Source organism: Drosophila gunungcola, chromosome 3R (assembly GCF_025200985.1).
Source record: "Drosophila gunungcola strain Sukarami chromosome 3R, Dgunungcola_SK_2, whole genome shotgun sequence".
Classification (NCBI taxonomy): Eukaryota; Metazoa; Arthropoda; class Insecta; order Diptera; family Drosophilidae; genus Drosophila; species Drosophila gunungcola.
The window spans coordinates 21865345-21877554 of record NC_069139.1 but is presented as its reverse complement, the minus strand read 5'-3'; the positions used below and the strand labels follow the sequence as shown (position 1 = coordinate 21877554).

The window sequence follows — 12210 nt, the reverse complement described above, 5'->3', positions numbered from 1 at the left end:
TGGACGGGCACTTTGAATTTAAACGAAATGGGCGGACTTTCTGGGACTGGCTAAATACATACGGAAAAGCGGGATGGCGGGACGGCGGGACGGCGGGAGATGGCCGGGATAAGTAAGGAGTTGGCTCTGCAAAAGTGCGGAACTTTAATTAAGTTTTGGTTCTCCCAGCTGACTGACATCTTGAATTACAAATGAAAAACTTGTGTGCAGCAGCAGCAAAAGGAAAAGCAGCCAAAGGAAACGGGGCCAAAAAGAAGCGACACAGAAAAAAAAAGAAAAGGAATAGAAATAGGAATAGAAATAGAAATAGGAATAGGAAAAACCAGTGCATAATAACACACTGAACTGCAAGAGGCGGAGCTGCAGCAAAAAGTAGTTCCTGCAACAGAATGCGAATAAGTTGCACAGCCAGCAGTTCACGGAAGGAAAATAAAGAAAAGCCCCGACGGATGGCGATGGAATCACTGGGCGGGAAACCCAAACAACTACCTTAGCCAGTTAGCCAGTTAGTTAGCCGCCATAAGAATACCCAACTCACTGAAACCGCGAATATCTTCCGAATGGTCGGCCCTTAAAGTACTGTGTCCCGAAAATCGAACAAGAGCCGCGGCCACCAAGAATAGTTCCATTCAGTGCCAGCAAAGGTACATAGTTCTGCCGCCAAAGTCTGGCTGCGGAATACCCTTAGATAGCCCTGTCCCGATTATCAAATTCCATTTCCTCTTACTTTAGGTAATTCCCGCCCATTATGACGTCTGCCAGCGATAGTTTGGGCTTGCGAAAATTAATTCGGTACTTATAATTACAGCCCGATAAGATTAGCTCAATCAAATCAAAGTGCAGTAATGTCGGGCACATAAGTCCCCAGCGCAACCTTATCAAAATCCTATTTGGCTATCGTCATTAAGCCCGAACTGTAAGCATGGGCTTAGTAGCTAAATGTACATATTTTGTTAATACTCATATGACCAGTTCTGTTTGCCAACTTTTATTCGATTGCGATTAGATCAGTCGTTTAACGATTTATTCCAAATAATAATAAACTACATTGAAAGACGTTAAATGAAAAATACCTAGAAATATTTACCCCGATAAAAACTATTTATGGGGAAGAGCAACCACGAGTCTGCTGCAACGGGAACTTCATCCACAACCTAACTTCATCATCGGCAGCCTTGCCACAGAATTGGGTTTTAGTTCACGTGCCACCGGGAACGGAAAGTTGATTTTCTCTGCCGGCTGCCATTGCTGGAAAATCAGGAAACAGATGTTTGCAAATATCTTGCAAGCGAACTTTTTCGCCAAGGTATTTAAATAACGTTTTCGCTGCACCAACTTTTTGTCAGCCGCAGCGCAGAAAAGGGATAATAAAAGCCAAAATGTATGGAAAGCATTGAGATAGAGCTCGCCGCCAGAAAAACCCATTCAATTGGACTGATTTGGGTAGATTTCGCGTTTGGTGGAATTTCCCGAATTATCATGGCGCTGTTAAATGGGCTATCATGTTGTATTCATATCGAAATGAAATGGTCAAATATATCTTAAAGTAGCCCGAAATAAACACCTTAAAAGCGCTTGTCTATGCCGATAATCCACTGGTGACTAATTAAACGTTGGAAATATATCCTCAAACTTTCCGTTCCGTTTCTGGGATCGGGCATTTTGGGAGTCATGAGGTATTTTTGTGCAAAGTCCAAAGTTAAACTACCAAATTTAAGATAGACTTTCAAAGGGTTTTACAGTATTCATAAGTTTTAAAATAACCCTTCTAGCGCCATAGAGTCTTAGTTGTATAAAACTTGTACAATACTTATCTCTGTTAAGCATTGTATAAAGCGTTTAAGTTAATTACCAAATAGAACTGGTCTCTTGCTGTGCCATAACATTACATAAGACAGCCAGATAAAAGGAAGTCCACAACCCGGAACAAAGATAAAACCTTCAGCCAGTAGGGTCGTTGCCATTGACTGGCAATTGGCCAAAATTAATAACTCTTATCACGCCTGAGGACACCCTTCAATTAAAGAGCCCAGTGCAAGCTATCAGATAAGTTTCAGTAAATATATGCAAAAAGGCGACTCATGTGGTCAACTTTGGTCAAGATTGGTTTTATCTTTCATTGATACCTTGCACTTAGCCTAGGCCATGCTTATCGGCCCAGATAAGCCCCTTGGGGATCCGTGTCTTTATAAGTAGCCCCCCGAGCGAATGGCTCCCCAGATAGTGGCCGATCTTCCAGGTGTGCATTCAGACTTTGTTGCAGCTAAAATGTCCAAGTTACCGTGCAGCTACGATGCGGAGAACAAGATCTGGAAGGGTATTCCGCAGAACAGCCCCTTCAAGCCGGAGACCTCCCTGGGTCGCATCATCTTCAAGAACATGCGCAACTGGCCCAAGAACGTGTGCCAGGTGAGTGAAATGGGATCCGTTTTGCCACTCCCCCCTCCAGGACACCATTAATCGATGGACGATCCGTAGATTTCGGACTCCGAGGGCGTTGAGGTCACCTTCCAGCAGGCCCTCACCTGGGCCATTCGCATCGCCCAGCACCTGAAGAGCCGCGGTCTTGACCACAAGGACATCATCGGCATCTCCGCCAGGAACACCACCTACATAATGCCCACGGCCGTGGCCTGTTTCTTCCATGGCACCCCCTTCCAGTCGGCGAACCCTATTCTCGAAGAATGTACGTATTGACACCTGAAACTTAATTGGTTTCCATACTACAAATCAAATATATTTTTTTTTCAATTTTGATTTTTATCCATTATTTGGTTATTTAATATATAAAAAGATTAACCCTTTTTAATTTTTCAATTGACTATTTCTGGAATTGATTTATATATCTGAAAATTTAATTTAAATTGATTATAAAATGAACCGTTTTAAATTATACATTCTTCACATTTTAAGTAATTAAATATTAATATGCCTTGTACTAAATATTATGTTTAAATATTTAATTATTAATACTTAATATACAATTTTGAATTCAACAGGGAAATATTTGTTTTTATTACTCCATTTTTATATTTATATGAATTAATATAACACTTTACCTACACAACACCATCTTCTAAATAAAGACTAATTATTTTTTTAATAACTTGCAGCCACCCTTAAGCACTTGTATAATATCTCTAGGCCAAAGATAATCTTCACCGATGCTGATCATTATGAGAAACTATACTCGGCTACCAGCGAATTCAACCCAGAGATAATTTTAACCACCGGAACTAGGGATGGTGTGCTCAGCATTCAGGATCTGCTGCATCCCACCAAGACGGAGTTCTTCTACCAGTGAGTATCAAGTACAGACTAGTTTTTTGAGTTTAGGATATTTATATTGCACATTTATTAGGCCAACACCTCTGAAAGAGGGACCCAAGCAGACAGTGGCGATCCTCACCTCATCGGGAACCACTGGAATGCCCAAGGCTGTGTGCATCTCCAATGATATATTGAGCCAGGAGACAGTGTAAGTTTCTTAAAATTTCAAAAGTATTTTTGAAAGTGTTTGTACAAGATTTAAATCAAAAATTGGTTAAAGTTTCTTTGTTTTCAAGGGGAGAAGACAATGGCATTGCCCTTAACTTTTGTAAATTGTTCTGTTTAATCTTCACATACGTAGGTGATAAGAGCTTATATTTTTACCGAATATGAGTTAATATTTGACTACTTCGTTAAAAACCCGAGTCTTCCAATGAATGAAAAATATGTTTCCAAAAATGTCACTGCCTTTAATCAGTAACTTATTTTACTTGAATGTTCAATTGCCAGAGCTTCCATTACAATTATTAATATTTTGTGTGTGCCAAACTTAATATTTTTTTTTGGTTACCCGCAGTTTTGTCAATGGCCACGACACCATCTTCATTTCGGCCAGCTTGGACTGGATCACTGGGCTGTGGGCCACCATCTTCAGCACGGTGAACGGCTGCACCCGCATCATCAGCAGCCAACCCTTCTCCGCCGAGTACTTTGTGCACCTGGTAAGCAAGTACAGCATCACCTACGCCCTGATTCCCCCCGAGCACTGCTGTTCGCTGCTGGACTGCCCCACGGCCACGCCGGACAAGATGGTCAGCCTGACGAAGCTGAACTTCGGCGGCGGACGGATGACACAGGCCACGGTGGAGCGGATCAAGAAGCTGGCGCCCAACGGAGTGCTCAACTCATCGTACGGCATGACCGAGGTGGGCTTCATCGCGTTCAACCACGGCCACTTGAAGCTCACTGCTGCGGGCAACCCCCTGCCCGGCACCAAGATCAAGATCCTGGACGACGAGGGCAACCAACTGGGGGTCAACCAGACCGGCGAGATCGTCGTGCACAACGGCTTCAACTGGAACGGATACTTCGCGGACCCCGCCGCCACTAAGGAGGTGCGGGATGAGGAGGGCTGGTTCAAAACCGGCGACATGGGCTACTTCGACGAAGACGACTACCTGTACATGACGGACCGCAAGAAGGAGGTGCTCAAGTGGAAGGGTCTGCAGATGTGGCCCGCCGAGGTGGAGGCGGTCATCGACGAGCTGCCGGAGGTGAAGCGTGTGTGCGTGATCGGGGTCTACGACGAGACCCAGGGCGACGTGCCCGGTGCCCTGGTCGTGCGCGAGGACAACGCCAGCCTCACCGCCCAGCAGGTGATCGACCACGTGGCCAAGCGGCTGCCCGACATCCAGAAGCAGATGCGCGCCGGCGTCCAGTTCGCGGACGAGATCCCCCAGAACCACAACGGCAAGGCCGTGCGGCGCTACGCCCGCGATCTGTTCGTCGCCCTGTCCAAGGAGAACTGAGTGCTGGGCCCAAGGCCCCTTGGCCATATGGAATAATCTAGTCTGGTTTCTTTCGCTTTAATTTGCCCTTTAAATGCTTCTTGAATGCCGCCCACTACCTCCGCTTCTCAGAACAATGTCAATGTGCACTTATCAAATAAAGAAATTGCTGAAGTATAAAAACCGATGAACATTTCTATGCTCCACATCACAGGCTCATTATTTGTTTGAATTATTTGTCTGCCTTTTGATATAAAGTAAATAATATGATGCTTATAAAAGTATAAGAAAAGTTATTGCCATATTTATATATTTTGAAATGGAGCAAAAGAAACTTTTAGATTTTTGTCGGCTTAACTTGCCTTTTAAATGCTTTGTATAAAATCGTTGATGGATGCGCATGAAATAAATCCTATCACTCTATATTCTACATGATTGTTTAAATTTGAAGAACAATAAATTAAAGAGATGTTTTTTTCTCTGTAGTGAACAGAGTTAAAATCCTAATTTTATTAAGATGCTGCTCTTTTTTGAGGCAGCATGATTGATAGCTTCGAATTGAATTGAAATTTCACTTTCATTTAACAAATCTCTTGTAGTTATTTTGGTTACATTTTGTATGCCCTGGGTCAAGGACATGTCACAAATCTCTTCCAAATATCCACAGGCCAAGCAACATTCAAAAAACAATTGCCGACAACATTTGATTAACGCCGTCATCCCATCAATTTGGTTATAAAAATATTGTGTGAGTTTGGGCAGAAATTCGGGCCATAACTCAACGGGAATTGTGTCGCTGTTTCTTTATGGCTAAACACTTTCATTGGGTAAACAAAGAATTGCCATTTTGCGTCAAGCGCCGTGCCGGCGCTCCTCCCACGGAATAAAAAATCATTTTATTTAGTCATAAAAATCGCACGCACGGAATTGGCAAGGTGGAAGCATCTGGGGGGGGTAACGGGTGCCAAATCACGGTGCCGTACAAAAAGAAGCTTTTCACGAAATTAAAGGTAAATAAAATGTTTATGAGTGGAGAGCGCTCATATGATTTCACATTCGATTGAATAAAATTTACACACGCAAGCGAGCACCACGAAGGAATCGCAATCTGCGTCCGGATCTCAGTCCGGGGAATCCGGATTGTCCGGGGTGTCCGGGGTGTACGGGGAGTCCTGGAAGGGATAGCAGGCACGGGCACCCAAAGACGGGCAATAAATTCAAACATGTGCACATAAATTTTTATTTCGATTTGCTGAGCCGCTGTCAGTGCCGTCCCGTCCCGTCCCCTCCCGTCCCATCGCACCCTATACCATCCCATCCCATCACATCCCCACCCTCCGTTCGGTTTTATGAACTGTGAATATGCGCATGATGAAGTTGCCAAAGGATCTCGGCGGAAGTGAATCGTTCGGCATGCGGTTCACTCACTGTGCGTGTGATTGTGGGAGCCCGTCAAAAGCAGGAGGATTCGGGCTGCAGGAGTGAAATGTCAACGGCATCACAAATTATTGCATCTCGGTGGCTCGGGAATCAGGTGACGGCCAAAATGGACAATTTATCGAAAAAAAAATGTTAGGCACCCCAAATGATTTGTCATTATAATTATCATTTTAACATTAACGAAACAAATCGCTTAAGCGTTTTCTATTTTTTAGCTTAATTTAAATTTTGTTTTCTTTTTTGGTAGATATATATAAGCTATTATATAGTTATTATTCAACATTCTTAAGTACATTAACATAACTTTTTGTATATCCTTGCAGTTTAAGTTTAAGTCAATATGTGTAGTTTTTTTTTTTATAAAGCCCTAAGCAATTACTGTCCGATTTTGATTTGAAAAAAATATAATGTGTATGTTATATGGGTAAGGTTTCCGGGTGAGGTTGCTCAGCATAATATTTTATATAAATATATACAGCTTGAGCCAAGGCTCTAACATCTTCAAATGTTGTTTAAACTAAGTCGATCACAATTTCGCTTGGTTAACTTACCACTATTTTTTTATCCTTACTTAGTTGTATTTATTTTTTTAAAATACGACCCACTTTCTTCCACTGTCAGAACAGCGAAATCAGTGGAAGCAGTGACACGAGGAGAAATCGGAGCCGTCAGTCAATTGACTTGGCTAAGCGGGGGAACGGAAATTCGGAAGTCGGCGGCAAACGATCCCCCCGCCTGCATAAGTCAAATAACGAACATGTCAACTTCTGATTGAAGACCCCCGAAAGCCGGGCTGCAGCAGTTCAATCAAGCTTGAAATATGCTGGAATCAGAAAATAGTTTGGGGTGACGAAAAAAAAAACATATGCAAAAGAGTGCGTTGACCTTTGCCTCTTGTGAGAATTGAACTCACGGCCCCTGGTTTACAAGACCAGTGCTCTGCCACTGAGCTAAAGAGGCTCACGTTTGACGGGCGGAGAAAAACTCAATTAAAGCTACCTTATTTCATACTCCATCGGCGTAAAGAAGTAACGCCCTGCCAAAAACGAACAATAAACATGTGTTTAAACAGTTGTCAACTGATAACTGCTCGAGTTTCGAGATTCGAGTGACACCGAAAGGTACACATGTATCCATTCATTTGGGCAATCACTCAGCTGCGTTGGCTAATTAAAACTGTGGAGCTGGAGATGGACCCCAATTAGCAGCTGCCCGAGATGCAGTTTTCAATTTTCGCAACTGTCTGTCCTGCGTCTCGTTGTGTCGGTAATTGATAGACTGGCGCACTGAGGCAAACACAGCACAGCACTCACTCGCTGGAGTCTGTTTATTTGGCAAATTGGCAAATCAATTGCCTGAACTGAATAAGCTGCCACACTTCAGCAGCGTCATCACCTGAGATGTATCTGCGATTGGAAGCCAGACACCGCAAAAGTAATTGGCGCCATCAATGAAATTAATTGTACGCATCGAAATCTTGTGTGATCTTTGGCAAACTCATTTGCGGTGACAGGTGGGGGAAATGGAAACCACAGGCTCAAATACGAAGGTAAAAATGTGGCTTGTGTCACAACAAAACTGACCGACATGGCTTCACTGCACTGCAGCTATTATTTTTCTAATGTGTGTGGCTTAAACACTTTCCGTATAAATATTTAGTTATGTGCCCAGTAGCCCAGCATTTTCCTTAAAGCACTCACTTAACCAGGGGTCATAATTCACTCGAGTTGCTCGGTCTTAAGACCAAAGGCAAATACTCTAGTGGAAAAGGCACTGGAAGGAGTGGCAGAACAATTTGAAAGCCAGTTGGCGCTACTTATGGTATAAAGTGCAGAAACACGCATACGCACCGTTGCATCAGCAGAACTCCCCCTCGGGCAGATTATCTGGCAGCAACAGCATCATACTTAACAAATATTTATCGAGTTTTTCAATATTTTTAATGCCACTTTAAATACTTGACGCGATTATTTTCCACCGATTTTGCCTTGCATACATAAAAATACCTATATATATATATGTATAGCCCCCGCAGCCAGGACTTTTTTGATCCCGCGAAAGTAAAGTTTCAAGTGCCAAACACACGCAAACTTTTTGCTCTGTTGCAGCAGCATGCAAGTTTGCTGCCACCGAGAGACATAAAACTTTTATAGAAGTTATTAAAAGTGCGACGAAATGAAGAAGGGGCTGGACTGGTGGAAGGGGAACTGCAGATCTGGTGGCAGGTCTCAGCGCCAAAGAGTTGAGAGAAAGAGCGAGAAGTGATTCATTTGCCATTCAATAAATCTTCGCTTTACTTTACTACACCAGGCAGATGGTTGGCAGTTCTCACTTCCCCACACTCAAAGAAAGAAAATTACTGCCAATCACAGACAATATACTTATAAAATTAATAATGCATAACTTAATGAATTAATTATGGTTTTACGTCAGATATTTTTGTAGGAGAGTGGGACATCTGCGATGACACAAATAACATAACTTTTTGAAAAGATTGCTATGCAAGCTCGTTTCTGAACAATTCATTTTAAATAGTCTTAGTATAGTAAATGAAACATACTTTTTAATACCTATAAATCTGACTAGCCTAAATATTGTATGACATGAACACTGACCTTAATAATTAGATAGATATGAAAAATTAAAGAACATTGTTAACGTTTTTCTCCTCTTTGATTATTTAAACATTTAATAAAGACAAAGGACATGACCTTACATGAAATGAACATATGTCACATTCTTCATTTAGATTACTAAGTAATGACATTTAAATGTGGGAGATATGCATCACAACCCTTTGTTATAGAATTAATTATACCAACAATTTTGTAAATTTTAATTATGAAATAAGAAGCAGTCTTTTCTTTAAGTTCATTCGCTGTTCTCGGGATTCGCGCTGCTGCCATCAACGGCTGGACGCCGACGGCGCCAGTTTGTACATTGTTATCTGCTAAGGACTGCGGGATTATACGCCGGGTCCAAGGTGCAACGACCAACTCAACCCCGTCCCGAACTCTATATCCCTGAAGTCCTTTCCGCTCCCGCTCCCGCTCCCGCTCACATTCATTATTCAAACGCATTAACAGAAGTTGTCCGGCTCGCCTCGGCTGGAGCAGGACAATTTTCGTGATATCCTTGACTTGGCATAACTTTGTCCGAGGTGCCCAGGGCTGGCCAGATCCGGCTGTTCCTGCTGTTCCATGCACTCGGCCTGCTCCTACTCCTGCTCCTGCTCCTGCTTCTGCCCTGGCTGCTGCAAAAAGTTTCCCTGCTGCACTCGAACAATAACAGAGCCAAGTATTTAAATGCAAATTAGCCCCAAATGATGCAATCATAATGCAAGTGGCTCCAGGCCCAGACCCAAAGGCTCGAGCAGTCTGAGCAGCAGGGAAATAGGAAGCGGTGGGGATAAAACTGGGTTGGGAGACTGTTCCCGTACCATGCTCGCTTTTAATTTCCACTTGCCTGGGCTCATTTAGCACAATTTGGCAGCCACTCATAATTTCCACTTCTTTTTCTTGCGCTCAAATTAATTTCCACCTCTACTTCATGCTGCCCACTTGCTAAACTGAGTTTGCCGTGGAACTCGTTATGGGTGCGGAAGATAAATGCATTCCAACACATGTTGTTGAAAGTTAATTTCCGAAAACGTTGCTCATTTATTGTTAAATGCGCATTTAGTTTCCTTCGTCGCCCCGCCTCCTTTTTTTACGCTCCGACTGTGGTAATGCCTTTTTGATGGCTGCATTCAGGCATTTCTTGCCTGATGCACTTTAAATGAGCAGAGCGCTCGAGTTGGTCAAGCCTTTGAAGTGGCCCGGCCCGGACCGGCCCAGAATTATTCAAATGCTTTCTCGCATTCCCACCGAATGGTCAGAGCGCAAATCCTTGGCTCACAGCTAACTATTTGCAGCTGCTGCAAAAACTGCCAAACTTGGCAATCGAATAGCCGCTCAGGCCACAAAACACAATCAGCTGGCTCCCGAAATGGGCAACTTGAGAATTGAGCTCGATGCCAGAACAAAGAACACCCAAGAACAAGCCAAGCCGGATGGGATGGAGAAACTTTTGGTGTTTTAATCTCTACCAAATTTAAGTGCTCTTGATATTGCTAATTAACACACAGCCATTCAGACATGCATGGAAGCCATTTACGAAATTGGAAAAACAAAGGCAACGGGCCACCAAAGACTTTTTGTGCTCCAATTGGGGAGTGTAAGTGTAATTGTGATTGGGTTGGTGTTGGCTGGCAGTTCATTATTTGGCCAGCTGCTCCTGGACCAGTTCTTCGTGGGATTGGGGCTGCACTTGGATGTATTCCAACAAGGTCCGCTCGTTTTTGGTTCAGTATGGCACTGCAGCGGGGCGTATGCGTGATATGTGTGACAACAATGCAAGCCGAGAAATTTCGAAGAAACTTTTTAGGGGCGGAATCTGGCAATGAACGCTTGAGAACACACTTTAAAGTCCATTAGCGTTGAGTGGCCACAAAAGCAGCAGCCCCAAGAACCCAATCAAACAATTGCAAGACGCATTGCATATTTATTTATGTGTATTCGAGATGTATAACATACGTATATTTAGCACAATTTATTCAATTGACAAATTTCCAGTCTGCGGCATTTGGCAGATGAAAATATGGCCGCACAGAGAATGAAAATTTGTCTATTATTTGTGTTACTTTGCGGTTGTCAAAATATTGATCCCGCCATAAAGCAAAGGGAAAATCTTTTTCGCTTTTTATTGCTGCTACTTTTTGAAGTTTTGTGGCAAAGGAGAAGCCAAGAGATATTCCATGAAATATTGTAACTGCTGCAAATTATCGTTCTTCGTTGCTAACATAAAACTTTTACCACCATCAGCTACTCAGCCACTCAGCCAGTCCCCCCTCCACAAAGCCCTGGAATAACTCTATGCAAATGACTCAGACATTTTGCAATTGATGCTGCTCGGGGGAATGAAAATGCAAGACCAAAGAAGAAGCTTAAACTTCTTTAAAGTACGCAAAATGAGTTCCAGCACAATCGTCCGGCTCCTAAAGTTCCCAATTAATATTGGCCATGTGGCTGCGACATGTAATGAAAATGCTTTCCGCTTAATTCCATCGCATCGGGTTGGGAAAACATTGGTCGCAGGCGAAATTATGTCAGGCATTAGCAGCAAACACGACTCGCCATTATTCGGAAAATCTTCGATAATTTCACATAATCCACAAGCTCACACACATGTGTGTGTAGTGAAGTACCAACAGAGAACAAATGATGGCATTGACAATCAGCACTTGAGACTAGGTCATAATGTTACTATAAAAAAAATAGGTGCCTCAATGTGAACATATAAGCTAAAAACCCATACAAAGAACTTACATTCGAATACCTGTTGACTGATGTTCAACCCTAAATTTGGGATCCAAAATGATTTAGCTTCTTCCAATGCACAATAGTTATCAATATATAACAAACTCCTTATTTAATACTCTTATGCTAAATTTCGATAGTAATTTCTTGCTGTGCATAAGAGCTTATTGTGAGATTGTGGCTTTAGAACAATGTCTCACTGACTCACTGACTGACTGGGAAAATGAGTGGGAAACTAGCTGGTGAGGGGTGCGAGGCTGAGGGGTTGCGAAAGGGTTCATGACGAGACATTGGCATTGGCCGACAGTTGGCTGGCTACAAAGTATAAAACACAGAAAAAGAAACTTTTGCCATTCCCAGCACAAACTCGGGGCGGGGAACTCTCACATTTACTGTGCGGTGGCTGTTGTAACAAAGTTACAAGTAGCATTTGAAACTTGTCCTGCGAGCTGGGAGCTTCCTATTGCCGCTGTCTCCCATTGCGTATGAGTGATTTTTATGGGCACCTCTGCACGTCAGGCGTGTTTGTTTGTTGTCTGCCCCGAGTTGTCCCCCCAATCTCCTGGCGTCTGGTGTTGTTCGGCAAACTCGAGAACAGACGCAATTATACGAACATGACAAGTGCAATTTGCCGG

General features: G+C 43.0%; 1 protein-coding gene and 1 non-coding gene across 2 annotated transcripts; one reads left to right on the top strand and one right to left on the bottom strand.

The window, feature by feature from the left end:
- The first annotated feature begins 1847 nt into the window (after positions 1–1847).
- On the top strand, positions 1848–4964 carry LOC128252152 (uncharacterized). Its single transcript, XM_052979650.1, has 5 exons — positions 1848–2409; positions 2479–2686; positions 3114–3300; positions 3362–3478; positions 3848–4964. Exons 1-5 carry the CDS (start codon positions 2209–2211, stop codon positions 4797–4799), a joined length of 1665 nt encoding a protein of 554 aa, XP_052835610.1. The 5' UTR covers positions 1848–2208; the 3' UTR covers positions 4800–4964.
- A 2142-nt stretch (positions 4965–7106) lies between these two features.
- Positions 7107–7178, bottom strand: Trnat-ugu (transfer RNA threonine (anticodon UGU)). Its single transcript has one exon. It is a non-coding gene; the product is annotated as a tRNA-Thr (tRNA).
- Positions 7179–12210: the final 5032 nt, after the last annotated feature.